At 35.5% G+C, this 21017-nt stretch overlaps 1 protein-coding gene across 11 annotated transcripts in view; it reads right to left on the bottom strand.

The window, feature by feature from the left end:
• Positions 1 to 12800, bottom strand: part of BRMS1L (BRMS1 like transcriptional repressor) — a 33165-nt gene extending 20365 nt beyond the window's left edge. Inside the window, exons 1-6 of one of the 11 annotated variants that reach the window (XM_045504316.2) lie at positions 12441 to 12564; positions 10428 to 10501; positions 9643 to 9722; positions 9229 to 9319; positions 5306 to 5433; positions 3610 to 3689 (exon numbers count right to left, since the gene is read on the bottom strand). In XM_045504316.2, the coding sequence (XP_045360272.1) occupies positions 3610 to 3689; positions 5306 to 5433; positions 9229 to 9317 (297 nt within the window). In that variant the 5' untranslated portion in view covers positions 9318 to 9319; positions 9643 to 9722; positions 10428 to 10501; positions 12441 to 12564. Of the gene's footprint in view, positions 1 to 3609; positions 3690 to 5305; positions 5434 to 9228; positions 9320 to 9642; positions 9723 to 10427; positions 10502 to 11550; positions 11621 to 11810 lie in introns of those variants that run through there. The other 10 variants (XM_074365637.1, XM_074365636.1, XM_074365634.1 and 7 more) reach the window with 10 other exon arrangements.
• Between the last annotated feature and the right edge of the window lie 8217 nt (positions 12801 to 21017).

Raw genomic sequence — 21017 nt, forward strand, 5'->3', positions numbered from 1 at the left:
AAGCAGAGAGCAGAACAGTGGTTGCCAGGAGCTACAGGGAAGGGAAGATAGGGACTTGCTATTTAATGTGTATAAAGTTTCAGTTACACATGACGGTTAAGTTCTAGAGATCTATTGTACAACAGTATGCCTATAGTTAACAATACTGTATTACATACTTAAAATTTGTTAAGAGGGTAGATCTGATGTTAAGTATCCTTATCTCAATTTAAAAAAGAGAAAGAAATAGGATGTGGGTAGGAGGGTAGGAGGGAGGGAGGGAGGGAGGGAGGGAGGAAGGGAGGAAGGAATGGAGAGAGAGAAAAAAGAAAAAAAAAAGGAAAAAGATAAAAGAAATTCCATGAGAGATAAGCTTCAACGGGGCACTCTGGAATCATAAGCATTCAGTGTCTTTGGGACAGTACCAACCTTTTTGATCAAAGAAATCTGTGACAGTGGACATACATTGTGGGGCATCTCATCATTAGCACTTTTGGCCCCTAGATCTCAAATGGTTAATGACTTAACTATTCTGAAAGGAATAGTATATGGGTTTTCTTAGGTAATAAAAAAGAAAACTAGTAACTAAAATAAAATAAATAAATAAAAGGAGGTTATTAATAAATCCACCATCACAGAGAGAAATTCTGACTCATCTCGTTTAGTAATTGAAAGATGAAGCCGACCAAAAATAAAAAAAAAAAGAGGAAACAATGTATATACTTACATATATATATACAAATAAATAAATAGACAGATAGATAGATAGATAGTGTTATGAGGAATGAGATATTTGCAGTTTCAAAGTACTTCTCCTCTAAATACTTATTTATCACAATGACAAAAAGTAAGTTTACTTAGAGAAACCTTGAAGACAACACTTAAATCGAGTGATCAGTGTATATCACCAACAATGGTACATACCAAAATTGGGCACTGCCTGTTAGAATTCAATAGGAACATAGCATCACTGCTGTGGCACTCCTATCAAAGAAGCAAAACTTAACCCCAATCATGAAGAAACAGCAGACCAATTCAAAATTGAGGAACATTCTAAAATATAACTGGCCTGAAATTTTCAAAAATGCAAAGATCATCAAAGTCAAGGGAAGACTGAGGTATTGTTTCACATTGAAGGAGACTAAAAAGACATGAGAACCAGATGCAATGACAAAGACAACATGTGATTCTGAGCTGGATCTCTTTGCTTTAAAGAGTGCTATTGTGACTACTGCTGAAACTTAAATGGGCTCTGAGGATTAGATGGTAGTAACAACAATGTACATTTCCTGATTTTGAAGACTTGATGGGAGTGTGGTTATGTAAGAGAACATCCCTCATTTGTTTGAAATATTCATTACAGTATTCAAGGGTTATGGGGCATCATGTTGCCAACTGATTCTCATGTTCACCAAAAAAGTTATTTTGTACTTTCTCTCAGCTTTACTATGAGATTGTTTTTAAAAATGTAGCATACAGGCAGTATGTACTAAGCATTCATGGACCTGATGATTGCAATCTTAAATATATACTTTTATGGAAAAGAAAAAAATGAATATTCCTAACTTATTTTATGAATCCTGAAATCAAAGACAGTATAAGAATTAAAAATTAAATCTCACTTATTAACATAGAAACAAAGCTTCTAAACAAATATTAGCAAATTGAATCTGGTAGGCACAAGAAAAATCATTCCAGGAATCCAACGATAGTTTAACATTAGAAAATACATTAATAATCTAAGTCACTACATTCACATAAGTGCAAAAAAATGACTAATGCAATAGATGCAGGCAAAGTGTTTAATAAAGTCAATATTTATGGAAAAATTCTCAGAAAATAAGAAATAAATTTTAACTTGATAAAAACAATGTTTATCAGAACCAAACAGTGAATACCACACTTATTAGAAAACTTAGAAGCATTCCCTTAAAATCAAGAACACAGTAATGACCTGCTTTCACTGCTACTATTCCAAGAAGTACTAGAGGTTCTATCAGTGCCATTAAGACAAGTAAAACAAATCAGAGTAGATGAGAAAGGAAGAAATATGTTGCCATTATTTACAAGGGACACTACTATCCACATGGACAATCTAAGAATCTGTAATTAAATTATTAGAATTAAGAGAGGTAGATAAGGTTGGATATATCAATGTACAAAATTATTTTTCTGTGTGGCAGCAGAAAATAAAAAGTAATTTTTTTAAAGTTGTTACCGAACAACAAAAAATTTTTTAACAATAACAACTGTAAGAAGAAAAAGAATAAGGCAAAATTATTAGGCTATTGAGTTAATAAGACTTACTAGATGGAAAGCTGTAAAAAAAAACCTATAACACTGTGCAGAAAGAGCCAAACAGACCAAGAGAACAAATGAGAAAAGCTAGAAGCAAGCCAGCACATATGCGGATATTTGATATAAAAAGAGATGGAATTGCTGATTAGTGGAAAACAATGACGTGTGTAATAAGTAGTGTTGAGATTATCTATCCATATGCAAAAAAGTAAAATTAGACCCATTCTTTAACCACACATAAAAATTAATTGGTAGTTTAGCAATTAAAAATTAAAGATAGTTTAATCAAAAGTAGTTACAAGTAAAGGTAGTTTACCAATCTAAATGTTAAAAAGCAAACTTTCAAATTTAAATACAGTACATTGTTCTTCCTCAAAGTGGGGAACACACAAAAAGCATATATCATAAAGGAAAGATGATAAATTCAACTACATTAAAATGTAAAATTTTGTTCATAAAGTCATCAAAAAGAGTGAAAAGATACCACATTGCCTGGATAAAAATATGTGCAAAGCATACAACCAGCAATGCATTTTAATCCAGAACATAAAAAGAACCTCTACAGTCATTGAGGAAAAGACTTAAAGCCCAACATAAAGGCAAAAGATATGAACAGGCACTTCTTAGGAAAGAAATTCCAAGCAGCCAATAACCACCAGAAGATGTTTCATCTCAGTTATAATCAAGAAAATGAAACAACAAGCTCCACCATGTTTATACCTATCTACTTTCAGTATTTTAATGATTTATAAAGATATATTAAAGTAAGATAAGAATCATCATAGAACTTATCCTCTTATTTCTCACTAGTGTATTTATAATCTTGTCTAAGTTTCATGAAAAGTTATCTACAAAATCAGCACTATGTTTTTTAAATACTATTCAAAACAGAATATATAGAATCTGTTTTTATCCTGCAGAGATTTTCATCCTAGGATGTGGAAACAGATCTAGAAATCAAGAAATTAATATGGCCCAACATTCTAATTGTACTACCAGATATACATTTTTTGAGCCTTGAATATCATATTAATTACACTATTTTCAGTGATGCCAGATGACATAATCATTACAAAGTCTTTTTAAGGTAATAGTTGCAAAACTTCTAAAATTATATCATTTATTTCTTTTCTATGGTCCCTTCTTTGTGTCCTATTTTCCAATACAGCTTCCAGTGCAACTGTATAAAATAAAAAAAAAAAAAATCACACAAGTGCTGAGCTGAAGTACTATTTAATTTTGTTTCACTTATTTTATTTACTTTTTTAACTGCTGCACTCAGAAGACTTGAAGAGTTGAAATCAGCTTAAAAGTTAAGCAAAATAACAGTACCTCACAATGCTGGCGAGAAGCTTGAATTTCACATTCATATTTGTTCTTTACAGATTCTAAGCAGAGCTCTCTATAGATTCCTGCAACCAAACACAATTACTCTGATTATATCAGCAATAAGGATTTTCATTATCACTTCCCTACAGGAATTCTGTCCTAACTATTTTATAAGATGAACCAAGAAGAAATTGGCAAGTGAGTCTAACTTAACCTTTAAAAACTAAAAATAAAAAGGCTCAGTTAAAATAAATATCAGAGAAGACTAGAATACTAAGAGTTTAAGAGCCAGACAGAAGCTACACTGCAACTTTTAGTTCTTAACCTATTTTTCTGAAGAATACTCCTAAATGTTTGATAGAGAATGATTAAAATGAAAATAAAACTCTACCTATGAAAAACAATCTCTCAGGACTCATAATGGAAACAGAGCCAATAAACCCCAGTGTCATTAATCATATAAACTCAAAGTAACACCTGGATACTATAATCAGCAAAACTACTGTTTTCCAACTACTACTTATTTTCAGATTCCAAAGCTTCCAAGAGGATTAAATATATAAACTAATTTAACAAAATGTATAAACTGATATGATGTTTGAGCGCTCCTGACAGGGCTTTACCTAGGGGATGGACGCTCAAGAGAGTTTAACCTAGAGGTATAAGGACAACAGCATAAAATAGGCAATGTGACCATTCAAATATGCCATCACAAAAACGGCAAAGAAAGAGGTCCAGAAGTATATACTTAACTCTATGCCAAAACTGCCCCTAGAAATACAATTCTGTCTTGTATAGAAAAGGCAAGGGACAGATATCTGGAACTATGCTATTAGCAACACACTCATACCCACTACTCTTATACAATCAAAAAGTAAAGGAGGCCACCAAGTAGAAATGTGAATAATTGACTCAAGTAATAAAGTAATATTTCCTAAACAGCCAGTAAGTCTCACTCAGTTCTTTCAGAATGCCAAGTAAAATTAAGAATATGTCTACTTTTAAAAGGGTGTGCTAAGCCAAGATGCAAAGATAGCAGATTAAGTATCACATCATCTATATACTTAATATTAAGCACTCAAGAACAAAATTTGAATTTAGTACAAAAAGAATCTATTATCAATAATGCCTTAGGTATTACATAACAGACTGAAATTTAACTATACGTACGTAGTACATCTTCATTTATTCAAAGCCACAAATGAGTCATCAGACTTACCAAAATTAACTTATCACTAAGTTGTAAGTTTGAAGACTAATTCCCTGTTCTATAATATCCTGATCAAACATTCAAAAAAATAGTTTTACAAATAAAAAATACTTACCACTCTTATAGCTGAAAAATGCTAAGAGGACTTAATTTGAACCTTAATATATTTAACAGGAAATTAAACTGTGATAGTAACAGTATCCCTTAATGAAAATAGCATGGATTCTAAGTGTTTCACACATGGAGGTATCTTCTCAAAAACACTGTGAGCAATTTTGAGGGCATTTTTTTTTTTTAACCCCCCACAGCAACAGATAAAAGCACTGAGGCATTTAATAAATAATGTGGGCTGACTGATAATGAAAAGCTCTGGTCAATGTAAATATATCCGTACTTCCATTAACAACAACCACTCACTTGAAAAACACCTTTTAAGTCTAGTGAAGAGTTCATATTCTACTATATGGAAAAGATGTTTCACTTTCCTACCTGCTACCTTTGTACGAATTTGCATATTTTCTTGTAAAGTTGCCAGTGGTTCCAAATATTCTGGTGCTTTTCCAGCTATGACTTCTTGTAGTTTTGCATCCACCTGACTTAATCGTTCTTTATAAAGTCTTAACAAAGCAAAAATTAAGATATTAATTTTAAAAGCCCAACAAAGGCTAACAATTTACCACTTCTATACATTATCTCTTCTTAGCATTGTTCATATTCTAATAACCTACCAAATGTATTTTTGCCTTGAACTCAAGTGAAGAACTCAGTTACATTATTTGACTTCATGCATATAATCACAAAATGTTTTTCTATTTTTTTAGCTATATTACTCTTTAATGGTTAATTTACAATACAAAAAATACAACTGAAATGACAACTTTGGGGCATTCCACATGTGTTTTTGTTTTAACTACAGAACAATAAATCAATTCCAAAAGAAAAGACCAAATAAACACTGAATTTAAAAGAAACAAAGAGATCATTTTGGATGATTTAGATATAGGCATTACTAGTCGTCAGAAATAAATAATTCCCTGTCTCCTCTCCAAGCTTCCTGAAAAGGAGTCAGTATTACAATATTCAGCCTACTTGATTTTTTTAAAAGAACAAAGAAGTAGAGTGATGAAGGTAAAACTAATGACTCCAGAATTCGTGTTCTGGCATACACAGTTCATCTGGACTGCAAATGAATAGGCTATAACAATATGAGTTGCTCAGTGGATGGGGAAATGAAAAGTGGGCAGGAGTTCCCTGTTCCTGTATTAATGAGCCCACCTATAAATACTTCTAATTTACCAGCTGTCACATCTTTAGCTTAATTATCAAAGACAGAATATGTGAGACAACTCAATGTTTATTTTTAGCCATAATCCTGCAGGACAGAACTAACTTTTTAACAGGAAAATGTTTAAATTGTCATTTTTTATGAAAGGCACTTCTAATCCTGGTTTTCTGGCATTCCATGGATAGGCCAAAATTTCAAAGCAGATTAACAAGTTAAGATCACTTTGTAAATTTTTTTTGCCATTTATTATTTTATTATAGGTGGAGAAATGTCATAAAATGTCCAAGGATGGCATGTAGTAACTTCCAAAAGAAACCACAGTTTATGCTTGCAGGTTTCAGTATAACTAGCTTTTGAAAACATTATGATATCTGTCTTTCATATAAAATTCTGCTCTATTCTCTTGAAAATATAAGCCAATACAATACAATTAAGGCAATCAATATTAATTGCCTATTAATGGTCCTTATATTTAGCGTAGAGGTTTACATAATGACTCTAAAGGAATAAAGCAAGTTTGAATGTTAATGTAATAAATATTCTTTTTTTAAAAACAGAAAGAAAAATTATCTGTATTAATGACCAAAACAATATATTATCATGCCTGGGTTAAATTTTTCTAAAACTCAATGTACAGTGATAAACAAATGTGTAAAGTCAGAAAAGTACATGATACTAGTAGTTTCTGAAATTATAAATACAACTTTAGGCAAAATGCTAAAAATCTGATGCAAAAAATGACTGCAACTGAAAAACATCAAACAAAATATTGATAAGGTATCCTGAACAGGTGAACAGTATCTTGAATGAAGAGGCTATGTGAATTAACAATATTCAATTAACTAAGAGAATAAAAGTTTTAAAAGAATAGATTCCTCAAAATCAATATGATTTCTACAACCTTGCAATTCAAATGTAAACTCATCAAAGGCATGGATCACGAGTCCCTCAGCAGCAATCACAATACTATTCACAAAATAGAAGCTAAACTAATGTTTATTGGGTATTGAACACCGAAATGAATGGAAGCTTGGGTGGCACAAGTTCCTCTATCTTTTCAAGGAGGTGGAAGAACTCACCTTCCACCACTTTACAAACTGCAAACTGCAGATTTTCTGCCTTATGAAAGGAGTGCTACTGTGCCCTGCAGTGCTACAACAGGCAGAGCAGGATAATTTTATTATTGCTATTGTTGTTGATGTTGTTACTATTATTATTATTACATTTCCCACCTCTTCCAAAGAGGACTAGGGACAGCTTGTGGAGACACACAGTATGACAAGATAAAAACAACAAAGCAATTGGGGCAAGACAAAAAATAATTATAAACATGGTGCCAAGATTATTTTTTTCTAGAACATATTTCTGGATACCAATTCCTTGGGGAAAATTCCTATTAAGTAGTAGTAATGGGTCTATTTTTAATCCTTTCAGAAATGAATGAAGCTGATAGGGGTGGGTAACTGGCTGTGGTCACAGTGAGCCTTGAGAAAGCAAAAATCACAGCAACTGCCGGCCCCAGCATGAACAAGACTAGGCCAAATGGCCGACTAGACGCATAGCTCTCCTATGTGATACATTATACTAGAACTCTGCTGCAATTTTCATTTCTTGGACAACCATAAAATGCTCTTTAAGAAACTCAGTAGGTATATCTTAATTAACTGTGTAAGAATTATTCACTCATGAATTACTTGTGCTAAAATACAAAAATACAAATTTGCTTCTTCTTTTCCAGAATCATCCTGAATAAACTCTCCATGTTGCCCCAACAAAGGATTCTTAGGAGATCCAAACTAATTCTATTTTCAAGTTAACAATGTAAATCTTTAGGATAAGAAAATGATATCACATTTTTTAAAGTCAAAATTTTAAAGCCTGGATTATTTTGGATTGCTTATATTAATTTCCTGCACTAGCATGGAACATACCTATACATTCATCTCTAAAATCAATGAAAGTTAAGACCAGAAATGGTATAAAAGCAAGATTCATACGGTAAACAAATATGTCTTATTTTAGTCTGGCAATTCCAGATATTAAACAGGTTTTCATCTCTTCTTTGGGCCTCTCCAGGGAAGAAGTAGAGAAAAAGAATAAGCAGCAAAATCACTAAGAATTCATAAACTAAAGAACAAGCTTCTGAATAAATTAAGATGTCCATAGTCTCAAAATTTTCTCTCTTTCATTTAGTCTAAAATGTAGCATGCTCCATGACCTTGCCAGCAAGTTCCAAAGAGAAAGCTCACCTTTAAGATTTTTCTAATCTGCATTTGCATCTATTCTATGCTCTGAAATCATTGGGGCCCGCTCCTGTGTTACCAACTTTACCTAAGAGTTCTGACATCATAAAGAGGGGAAAAAAACAGTATCTAATAGACACGCACGACATGCCAGACAAAGGGTTGAGGATTTTACATACTGCTCATTCAATCTTTATAGCAGATAATAAAGGATCTATTATTATACCTTTATAATCTGTCAAGAAAGCCTGCATTTAGAGCCTATGCTCTTTCTATTCCACTACAATTCCTCCAAAGTAACATGCCTTAATGTAAGGAACACCATAGCACAGGAGGCAGAAAGCCTGGCTTAATTTATCATTTTCTGATGAACTATGGACAAATCACTTAACCTCTCTGAGCATCAATAGTCTCACAGGTAAATTAGAAATAAGACTGCCTTCCAAACTTACAGAGTTGCTGCAAGAAGCAAACTAAATAATGCACATGAAACATGTCATGTATGAAGTATCCAATGTTAAGATATAAACAAAATCACTATGCCGTCTTCGGGAAAAATCTTATTCTCTATTTTTACAATGCTGTCTTTATCCAATTATTTAACACAGGAATGAATGAAGCAGATTTGAACCAAGGGTGTAACGACCTACGGAAACATCTTAATGATCAACACTCACATAAAAATCTTACGACAGCCCCCCAAAAAACAGCCTCAAATTTAGTTAATGCGGTCTTCAGCAGGCAAACAATAGCTAAAGCCTTTTTCAGATCACTCAGTCCCATAAAATACAAAAAGGAAAATAGTTTAGAGTGAATATAATTTCTCTCATGCTAGTGACGTGGTTGAGATTCAGTGACAATGACTTTCTGAAGTCACTACTTACTGATCCTTGAGATCGGTAAACTGTTTTTCAAGATTGGACATTTCATCTAAACATTCCATTCTTCTTCTTTCACAGTCTTCATCATCCATTTCTGTCAATAAGAAGGCAAATATCAAAGATAAAATTAACTTTAAGTTCCAAATACATCTGAATGTTAATTCAAATGGTAAAAAAGGAAAAAAAAACGAACTATGAAGTTAGATACGCAAGGCCTATACTAAGCTTTAACACCAAATAAATATTTATCAAAAATAATTTCCATATAGATTTTAACCTAAAATATAGATGAGAGTTAAAACAATAGCAGTCTCTCAAGAACTTCTTATTTTTATTCATTTTTAAATCATTTTAAAGGGCTGATATTAAACTATGACTATGATTAACCCACTTTTGGTTTGTTTTCCATCAACTCACCAGAACTTAAGCACCAAAATGATTATGTCCTTTAAAGGTTAATATTGCTCAAAAACACTTATGGAATTCTTCCTTTGGTACTGCTCTCATGGATGGTTTGCCAGTCACATAAAAAAAGAAAACGAATCTCATTATGTTTACCATAAGATATCTTGGTCTCCTACTTTTTTTTTTTTCTGCTCTCTTACTCTTATACTCCCACTGGTTCCCACTCCCCAAATTACTGTCAGTCAGTGAGGGGAGAAAAATGAGAAAAACTCTTTTTTTTTTTCTGCTCTCTTACTCTTATACTCCCACTGGTTCCCACTCCCCAAATTACTGTCAGTCAGTGAGGGGAGAAAAATGAGAAAAACAAGAAAACTTTTCAAAGAAAGCAACTGTTAATTACTAGTTTTGTCCTATATTTCATATCTTCTATTTTTACATCACATATAGTTGACACCAGAATAACTAAAGCACAAAATGATCAGCAAATTGATCTTCATCAAATAAAGGTCAAACTATGTGGAAATTAAATTATGTTGTTTTTGTATAACAAGGAAGTATGCAATTATTTTAACTTTTCAGAAACAGATTAAAATTGTTTCTGGTTCTTAATAGCTTATTCCTTGGCTATTTAAAATTTGGTCCCTCAAGATGACTCACTCCCCAACATCTCTGGACAGTAGAGATTTTCTGCAGCCTTAGGACCAAGGCTGGAGAAGAATAAAATTGCAGAAGTTCAACATGCAAGACATGTGGTAGAAAGGAGATGCTTTCACAGGACGCAAAATGGCAAAATTTACCTAAATAATTTCTTTCCACTTAAGAAATTTGACTTGTAGTTCAAATTATTGTTATTCTTCACAAATTAAGTTGTCTGTTATTTTCGAGGATGGAATAAAAAAACAGAGAGAAATCACAAGAGTCAACATAAAAATCAGACAGGCAGAATTTTAGTAAATAGATGTCATTTTGTGAGATTCTAGCTCCTGTTAAAACAAACAAACAAACAAACAAAAACAAAGAGCAATCGAAGATAAAATGTTTTACAGACCTAGGAAATATATTCACATACAGTCTAGATGTTCTTTCTCCGTATTCCTCATTTTTGAAATCTCACCTGTTTTCATGACTAGGTAGATGACTTCCAAATTATGCTTCCCATCCCTAGCAGGTTCCAATGCCACACTTCAACCTGTCAATTGGACATGTCTGTAATACCGTATCTTCCATCTTCATCTCAAATCTTTTATTTTTCTATTTCTGTTCATGCTACCACCATTCTTGTACCTGGGCTTTTTTCCTCTTACCCTCACTCCTAAGCTTGTAGTCATCAATCTTGCTTTGTGCTTTAAAAAATTTTTTTTCACATATATATCTTTTCCTTTTCTAGCTGAAATCCTTTTTCCAACCAAACTGGTTTTCTCACTCCTTTAAATAAGCCTTAAGCACTGGCCTTTGCACTTTTTTCTTGCATTCCTCCCCCTAAAGAAACACCTGACCATTACCACTCCAATCCAAAGTCTACTCATTCTTCAAGATAATTCAGGTAATCCCACCTCCTTCAACTAGCCTTTGCTGACCACCCTATTCTGAAAAGACTTCCTCTGCCTCTGAATTCCTACAGTACTGTTAAACATTCATTTGGCAATTTAATCAAGTGATGACTTAGGGCAACTCTTTAATTGAGATCAGATCATAACTATTTATACCTCACAGTAGAACCCAGTGCTGCACAAGGAAGTCACTCGTAAACAATTATTTTTAGATAGTTAATCTATTGACTGAAATTACATACTTCCATGGAGATTTTCTTTGAAAAGGAAACCTGAAAAGAGGGTGTCGAGATCACAATAGACTGTCATCAATCTGTTATCAATCCCTGCTTTACAGGGCCCAAATCAGGCCAAGACACAGAAGTCTCACCTTCATCGTACGGATAGAAGAAAAAGAATCCAGGTAATCCAAATTCCATTTCTTTTTTAAATAACCATTCCTAAAATTTTGCAAAAATTGATTTGTGGTGTTAATCTGCCCTCCACCACTCCATCCCACTCCCGCAAAAAACAAACAAACAAGAACCCCACCCTAAAAGAACCCAAAGATAGCAAGGAAGAAAACATCAGGAGAAATTCAAAGTTGCCAAATACTAGTCTATTTATGAGCATATGAAGATCCCAAATCACCCCTGATGCTGGGCTCTTCTTATCAGTCTTGAAAAGTTCGGAGAGATGCTGTAAATCGGACAGCTCCCACGTCAGCCCCCAAAAGAGCACCGATGTCAAGGGCTGACTGACAGGCTCACTTGGAAGCTGAGATTAATAAATTCTAAGCCAGCCAGCCAAATTCGAAGAGCCAAAACAAATCTATCCTCGGCTCCGATAACCCACCCACGTTGAGAAGTAAGGGTTGCAAAGCCGAAAAATAAGAAGTCGGCGGTCTGGGAAGAGGAGGCATTTCCAGGGTCTCTTAGACAAGAGGCGGGACATTCCGCTCTCCGCTCGGGAGAGCCCCGGGCACTGCCCGGAGGTCCCAAGGGCAGGAAGGACCGCGCGCAGGACGGCACAGCGTCCCAGAGCCGGGCGAATCCAGGCCCGCGCCCTGCCCCGCCCCGCCCCGCCAACCGGGACCCGCCAGGAGCCAGGCAGCGCCCCGCGAATAGTCCCGGTGCCGCCGAGGGCCGGGAGCCAGTCTCCGCCCCTTCCCTCTCTCCCCGCCCCGCTCTCCCAGCAGGACGCAGCTGCCGGCGTGCGGAGAGCGGCCTGTCGCTACCCCGGCGCGAGGTCTCCGGGTCCCAGCCCTCCCGGGTCGCATACCTGAGCTATCTCCATCCTCGGAGACCGACGAGCTCTCGGTGTCCTCGTCCTCGGAGCTGCTCCCCTCATTTTCGGCGTAGTCCACCTCCATCTCATCGTGATGGTTCGTCTCCTTCTTATCCCCTCGGGAGTGGACTGGCATTTTCCAGCCGCGCCGTCGCTTTCCACTCCCGGCGCCCAGCCCGGCCACCGCCGCTTCAATGAAGGGCGCGCCGAACGCCCCGACCCACCCAGCGGCCGAGCTCGTTCTGCACCCCCTCGGCTCCTCCCCGCCCTCGGCCGGAGCCTCACAACCTAACCCGCAGGCTCTGAGCTGGGAGCTCTGCCATTGGCGGAGGCCGTCCTCCGAGCCGGGGGATGGGGCTTGTCCTGTTCCCGTCGGGTTGGTTGCCGGTAATTACGGCGCGGCCTCGCACTGTGTTTCGGGAGTTGTAGTCCCTTCTGCTCAGACCTGCAGGGGCCGCCGCGATCACTTCTCCCCTCTGGACTTCAAGTCCCACAAGGCACGAAAGCTGCCACACTCGATCGCAGTTTATAACCTAAACAGAAACAGATTGTGCGAATTTGGTCTGTATTTATTCTTTTCCCGCCAAGTGATTGTCTGAGCTCCCAGGCTGACCAAGATGTTATTGTCAGATGTGAAAAGGTCTTTTGTCTCTGTGTTTTTCCTCCTCTTTGAGGCTGGGGGAACTGGAGAAATGTCTCTTTACCTAAGCACCTTTATTGCCACTAATGAACTGTTATTATTGAATTAGTTTCTGCAGACAATAACTTGCATTTTCTGTGCTGCACAAAAACCTTTAAATTGTTCTTGAAATTTGTGCAATCAATAATATGGAAGGAAAGGAAATTTTATCTTGGCACTTTCATCTAGTATTTTGGGGGTTTACTTTTTACCATATGCAGCCTAAAAATGCCACCCGTCTTGATTTAACTTCAATTTTTAATGAAAAATACGTATTTGACTTAATGAAATATTATATTTTCTCAACAGTAGGGATGATAGGCAAGGAGAACTCATTAGATATCATAATAATAATAACAAATTAATTTACTACTTTTAATCTGTATGAGGTACCCTGGCAAGTTCTTTACATGACATATTGAGTTTAATACTCAATTTAATAGCCCTGCGGTAGGTGCTATTATTATACCCATTTTACAGATGAGGAAACTTTACTTGCAGACAAACCTAAAAACTGTATTTTATCCATTATAAAGACAGGGCTTCTTCCTGAAGTGACAATTTGCTACTGAAAGATATTTCATAGAATATTGTGGATTATACAGCACTTCTTTCTCAAACACAAGGTCCAAAGACATTTGGCAGAGAATGGTTAAAAAGATATCCAAGCATAACTTCATTAAAGTTAGATCTGGAATTTAATGACAGAAAACATTTCAAAGGCTATCTATCTCCTACAGGGTTAAATCCAAATTAAGGGGTTTTTATTATCTAGTGCCAGCCTACTTGTCCCCTTCTCATGTCCAAAACTGAACTCAGTTGATAAACACAACTGTTTCCCATTTCAGTGTCTTAACACATCCTTTTTCTTTTTTTTATTGAGGTATAGTCAGTTTACAATGTTTTGTCAATTTCTGGTGTACAGCACAATTTCAGTCATATATGAATATACATATATTCATTTTCATATTCTTTTTCACCGTAAGCTACTACAAGATATTGAATATATTTCCCTGTGCTATACAGTATAAACTTGTTTATCTATTTTATATAAACCAGTCAGTATCTGCAAATCTCAAGCTTCCAGCTTCTCACTTCCCACCCACCTCCCCCCAGTAACCATAAGTCTGTATTCTATGTGTGTGAGTCTATTTCTGATTTATATGTAATTTCATTTGTCTTTTTTTTAGAGTCCACATATGAGTGATATATGGTATTTTTCTTTCCCTTTCTGGCTTACTTCACTTACAATGACATTCTCCCGGGCCATCCATGTTGCTACAAATGGCATAATTTTATCATTTTTATGGCTGAGTAGTATTCCATTGCATAAATATACCACAACTTCTTTATCCAGTCATCTGTCAGTACACATCCTTTTCTCTCTGCAACCCTCAACCTTCTTCCACTCCTCTTCTTTTTCAATGCCACTTTCTTAACAACATACAGCAGCAGCAGCACCTCCACCATTCAGTACACACTCATGTTCCTTCAGGCTACTGTATACTTTGTACTTTGAAACTTTGCACTTGTTTCTATCATACTGTATTGTGAATTGTTTAGCCAATGCATCTCACCTATTGGATTATGAATTCCTTGAGACTGTCTTAGTCTGGGATGCTATTTCAGAGGCATGCAGTAGTCAGGTAGGTAAAGTTAAAAGATAGAGACTGCAAGAGTATGAGTACATGCACATACATTATGTGAGTGGTGGGGACTAAAGGAGGCAGCTGCTTTTAGCTACAGCCAACTGATGCTGCATCAGAATTCTGGCCTAGGGAGAAGATATAGCTCAGTGGTAGAGTGCTTGCTTAGCACGCACATAGTCCTGGGTTCAAGCCTCAGAAAAAATAAATAAATAAACCTATCTAAAAAAAAAAGTTCTGACCTAGATATCAAACCTTCCAATTTTCAAGAAAAACTGGAAATTTATATCTCCATGTGAAATAACCAGATTTGTAAACATTAGCTGAAGTGTGATATATATATATATATACTTTTTTTTTTTGCTCTTGTCTTGGTTTGGTTTCTTAAACTCCAGACCAAACAAAAACAGCTGTGGGTAAAATCTCTGGGCTCCGTTAATCTCTGTTATATCAGCAGCTATGAGAGTATGTCCTAAATAGTAACAATAGCTCAGATTTCTGTTCACTCTTTATGTGCAAAACACTGTTATGTGCTTTAAGTACAGTAATTCATTCAATGCTTACCACAACTCTATGAAGTAGATATAATTGTGCCTTCTATTTTGTAGATGAAGAAACTGAAGCATAGGGCAATTACTTGGTTAAGGTCATACAGCTAATAGGTAGCAGGTTTTAAGATTTGAACTTGAGTAATCTGACATCAGAGCCTGCACTCAACCACCAGCATACAGTGCCCCTCTAGCAGGTGCTTTCTATGTTTTTGCTGTTTAATGGAAAACGGAAGGAAGCTGGAAAGGAGTCATGAATTCTAGCCCTGGCTCTGCTAGTAACCAGCCAATTAAATTTGGCAAATTGTATAATCTCTAGTCAGTTGTAAAATAAGAAGGTTGCATTATGTTCTTTAAGTACCCTTTCGGCTCTAAAATTCCTGTCATCATTATATTTATGTTTACGGCAGACAGAATAATAGGAGATTGTGCAATTAGAGTTTCATGATGACAGGGAACTATATTCAATTTCTTATAGTAACGTATAATGAAAAAGAATATAAAATGAATATATGTATATATATGTATGACTGAAATATTATACTGTACACCAGAAACTGACACATTATAACTGCCTATACTTTGATTTAAAAAAAAAGTTTAGAGTTGCATGATTGTGTTTTGCTTAACAGGAAAGTTTCTCTCTCCTCTTCCCGAACAGATTTTAGAAAAGATGTGTAGGAAATGTAGAAGGAACCATGTGGGGAAAAAAATGAGTAAGGCTGGAAAAGACTATTGTCAATTTAGAAAATACAGATTAATGTAAAGAAAACCATGAAAGCAGAATGAAGTTTCCTCAATCAAGGCATTTAAAAAGGTAGAAACGATGCCATCCATTTCTGCAGCACTTTACATTTTACATAGGGCTTACAGAATCATTAGATACATTTTAAGTCTCACTTTTTCATTAATCCATTCATATTTATGGAGACCCTTCTAAAATTTATGGTCAATCATCAGCGAAATCTACTATGTCTTCGCCCTCTTCTCTGAATGGTCCCTTAACTTTTCTTTTCTTATGGAAACATGGTTCTCCCCTGGGACCTTGCTGCCTTTGCACCCCTGCTCCCACTGAGCCTTGTCATGGAGTAGGTATGTGCCTTGTCGTCCTTGTTCCTTCCAGATCATCCTCCCCACTCCTCCCTCGAAAATCCCAGCTTGTCACCAGGATATACCACACAGGATCTCTATTTGTGGCTGTCATGTACATACTCCTGGGGGAACTCCCCCTCATTTTCTGATTTTAGCTCTTGGTTCATTCTCTCCCATGGTACATCTATCATAATTCTTGGTCATTTTAGTATTCATGTAGATAATCCTATACCACTCTATTTCTTACTGCATTTGCTCTAGTACAGAGTAGACATAAAATATTTCTGGCCTTTTCTTTCTAGTTTTCTTCCCATACTTTTTGTGGGGTAACTTTTTCCCAATATGTTTCATTGAATATTTTAATATTACATATTAATACAAACACACTGAAAGGTATTCAGTATATTTGATTTATATATATATATATATATATATATATATATATATATATATATAAAACACAGTACCCACCCCTAAGCTTCGTCAAATCTTAGCATTTTACCACATTTTCTCCAGACCCCTCTTCAATCCCAGTTCTCTCCTTCCCTTTCCAGAGTAACCATTATCCCTACTTTGGTGTTTTTGATTGCTATGCAGGTGTACATACCATTTTTGTATATGTATGTATCCATAAACAATAGAAAGGATTGTTTAACATATTGTAACGTAGTCTCATACACTACATTCCACGCAACAACTTTCTTTGTCTTCAACAGTTTTTGAGTCTTTTCCATTGTGAAACAGGTAGCTCTAATACAGTTATTTTAACCTGCTGTAAGGTAATCCACAGAGTATATATATATTCCATTGAATGAATATTAAAACTTTTACTCACTTACCTGTTAATGAACATTTAGATTGCTTCCAATTTTTTCATTATTAAAAACAGTTGCGTCAATGAAATTCTTATATGTATCTTTTGGGGCATGTGTATATTTCTCGAGGTCAGTGGGCTCCCCAAAGTTGGACATGTGTATCCAGGGAATATATCCTGGAGAATGGGAAGAAAATATTAAAACTTCTGTTTATGTAATTTTCAATTTCATCTTTGTTTGGAATAAAGTAGATATAGGAAAGAAGCAATAAGCCCATTTTTTACTCATTCACCCTCATTATATTGTTTTCTTGTTTTTCATCAGCAGATTCTGCCTCTGAAGGGAAGCAATTTAAATTCCAACCACTACCACATGGTGGAGCTGAGACATCAGCTGTACATCTACGGACCTTGTCACTGCTGACTGACCCAGGCCAGATGCTGGTAGCTGGAAAAAACAAACGCAGGAGACAAGAGGCAGCAACTGATGGCTAATACTCAAATCAGGGTAAACACTTTAATCATTCACACTAAATGTAGGTCTTTAGAGACTTACCGTGACAACTAAATGAGACCAATTTATAATTATACAATTGTATAAGACCATGATTCCAATTGCATAAGAATAAAACACATAAGAATAAAACAATCTAAAGGTGCTTGAAATAGTCTGTTCACTGGTATAGGGCCTATCCTTGTATTAATTGTCTACTTGTAGACGTTAGTTCTGGAATTAAACAATAAACTTGTTAACATTCCTAGTCCCCATATTTATGTTTTTATTATGATTCCATTATCTCATAGTTCAAATTATCATATGCTGATATGGGGGGAGGGCATAGCTCAGTGGTAGAGTGCATGCCTAGCACACACGAGGTCCTGGGTTCAACCCCAGTACCTCCATTTAAAAATAAATAAATAAATAAACCTAATTACCTCTCCCCTCCAGAAAAAAGATTATCATGTGCTTTTCTGTAGTCAATATCTAATTTTGTTTTAAGTAGAGAAATTTTCTTTTTCTCTAAGATTTTTCTCAAGGGTAAATATTTTACATGCAGTTTTATTTTTAATCAGTACTTTTCCTCTTCAGATAATTTTTCTGCATAGTTAAAGTGGGTATCTTTTGTTTTGGCCTCCCCAGTATCTATCCCCTTTCTGAAGCAATAGCTCCTTGATTTGCCCTTTGAGAGCCCCCTCTGCTCCATTCAGCCCATATGGTTCAGGTGACCAATCAGAATATTACATTCTCCTTGTTCAGGGATGGACATGTGGACCAACCTAGGCTGTGATGGGCATTGCCAGAACTTTTATTGGAGCTGTCAGGAAGAAGTTTTTCTCTTTTGAAATTAAAATTTCTATTAAGCCTATGAGCCTAGGTTTGGTAGGGCCATTTCTCCTTCCACATGTGACTGGGGAAATAGGGAGGCAACATGGGAACCAAAAGAAAAGAAAGGCAAAGCTAAAACAGAAAGACCCCGATGACATTATTTAAGCACCTGGATCCACATGTGTTCATTGTTAATCCTTAGACTTTCCGTTACATGAAGCAATAAATTCCTCTGCTTATTGCAACTGTTTTGATTGGCTACTTGTTATTTTCAGCTGAAAGAGTTCTGACTACAAAAGACAGCTAATTTTTTTTTCTTAACAATGTGTATGTGTTTTTAAAAGGAAGCAGTAAATGAAATATTTTAAAATCTCCCATCATAATTTTTTATCTATTCTTGTCAAAAGTCCCCTCTTATACTCATTTATATATTAACTATTTATTGAATGTATACTATATGTCAGGTACTGTGGTGGTTTCAAGAGCTTCATCGGTGAACAGACAACCTCTGCTTGAACAAAGCTTAGAGAAAAGAGATAAATATAACAATTAACTATACTAATTAAGGTATACTCTCTGCTGGTGTTATGACAGTATAACGAACAGACCTGTGGGAGTGGGTGTCAGGTAAGACCTCTCTAAAGTAGTAATATTTCTGCTAATACCTGACAGATAGGGAAGGGTTAGCCCAGCTAGGAAGGGAAGGAAGAATATTATAAACTAAGTGAATAGCATATGTAAAGGTCCTGATGTAGAAAAGAGCTGCAGCATGTTCATGTTTGAAGAATTAAGAGATCACAATGGACAGTCAGTGTTTAAGGATGAAACAGACATAAGATGAGGCTGGTAAGATAAAGAAATGCCACATCTCACAGGGCCTGGTAGATTACGGTAAGGAAATTTGGGGGGTTTTTTAATCCTAAATTCAGTGGGTTGCCATTAGGAAGTTTGTAGGAAGGGATGACATGATTAGATTAGTGATAAGATTACATTAATTTAAGATCAGATTTTTTTTTAAAGTTCACTGCTCACTTAGTGGAAAATGGATTGGATAGGAACAAGTCTGTCAAATACTGAGATAAGATAATGGTGGCTTGGACAGGAGCAGAGGCTGTGTGGCAAAAAGAAATGGACCAATTTGAGACAGTGAGGAGATAAAATCAACAAAACTTAGTAATGCATTAAATATGGGGCATGAGAGAGACGACATATGATATAGTTCCCTTATCTCCCTTCTCTTTTGAGTTTGATTCGTTTCATTATACTAATAAATGTCAGCAGCCCTTGCTTCAACAAATCTCATTAAAAATATATTTCACTTAAGTTCTATACTCATTGCATATAATTTTCAGCTTTCTCTGTCCTTAACCAATCATATTTCTTCCAATGCTTCTTTTATTTTCTTCCAGTTTTACTGAGATATAATTGACAGCACTACATAAGGCATACAGCATGATATGATTTACATACATCGAAAAGTGATTATCACCATAAGTTTAATGAACATCCATCATCTCATATAGGTACAAAATTAAAGAAATAGAAAATATTCTTTTCCTGTGATGAGAACTCTTAGAATTTACTCTCTTAACTTTCATATATAACATATAGCAGTTTGAATTTATATTTATGATGTTGTATATTACACCCCTAGTTTGACTTGTGTGAATACTACCTGTTTTCTCTAAAAATTAAATTATAATCTGTGAAATTACAACAGAAAAAAATGACAAAATTTATTGACATTGGCACTGATGGTACAAAAGCAGTGACAGGTACAGCAGTTGGCACGTTTGCATGAAGGCAGTGGTACCAAACTATACAAATGTTAATTGTATTCTTCATCACCAGCAGGAATGTCCTTGACAAAGAAGGAAAAGTTACTCTTTATGAGATCCCATGCATTGAGTACACATCTTTTTACTACTTGCTGTGGCAAATCCTGCATACTGAAGTACAATGGTGGTGGTCAGGAAAAACACTTGCACAACTGAGTTGTGAGCTAACCTAGCAACCTGATTCAAGGAACAGCATTTTTACTTGAAAGAATCAACAAACTAAAGTTATTCAGACTTTGATATTTGGCAAATATTTTCCAAAAAACATCCAATAAAAAAGTGAGCCTGTCAATGTTAGTAAAACAATTGACAGGATTTGTTACCAAAGATAAAAATTCAAGCTACCAAATGGTAATTAGGAATTTGGAAAATTTTTATCCACCATGGTGAGCATGACAATTTTCTAATACTTAAAGGATTTTCTGATGTATATGATTTTTTAAAAATATTTATGTTGTTTAATGAAATGTAGTAATATTTGGAGCATCTGTACAACTCAGTGAACAATCATTTTCCAAATGGCAAATGCATAATGTTACAAAATTGTGAATGGGTAGAAGATCCATTTAGAGGGCAAGATTTAAATGTAAAGAATATAAAAATTTTACTGACATGCTTTCATAATCC

Source organism: Camelus bactrianus, chromosome 6 (genome assembly GCF_048773025.1).
Source record: "Camelus bactrianus isolate YW-2024 breed Bactrian camel chromosome 6, ASM4877302v1, whole genome shotgun sequence".
In the NCBI taxonomy this organism is placed as follows: domain Eukaryota; kingdom Metazoa; phylum Chordata; class Mammalia; order Artiodactyla; family Camelidae; genus Camelus; species Camelus bactrianus.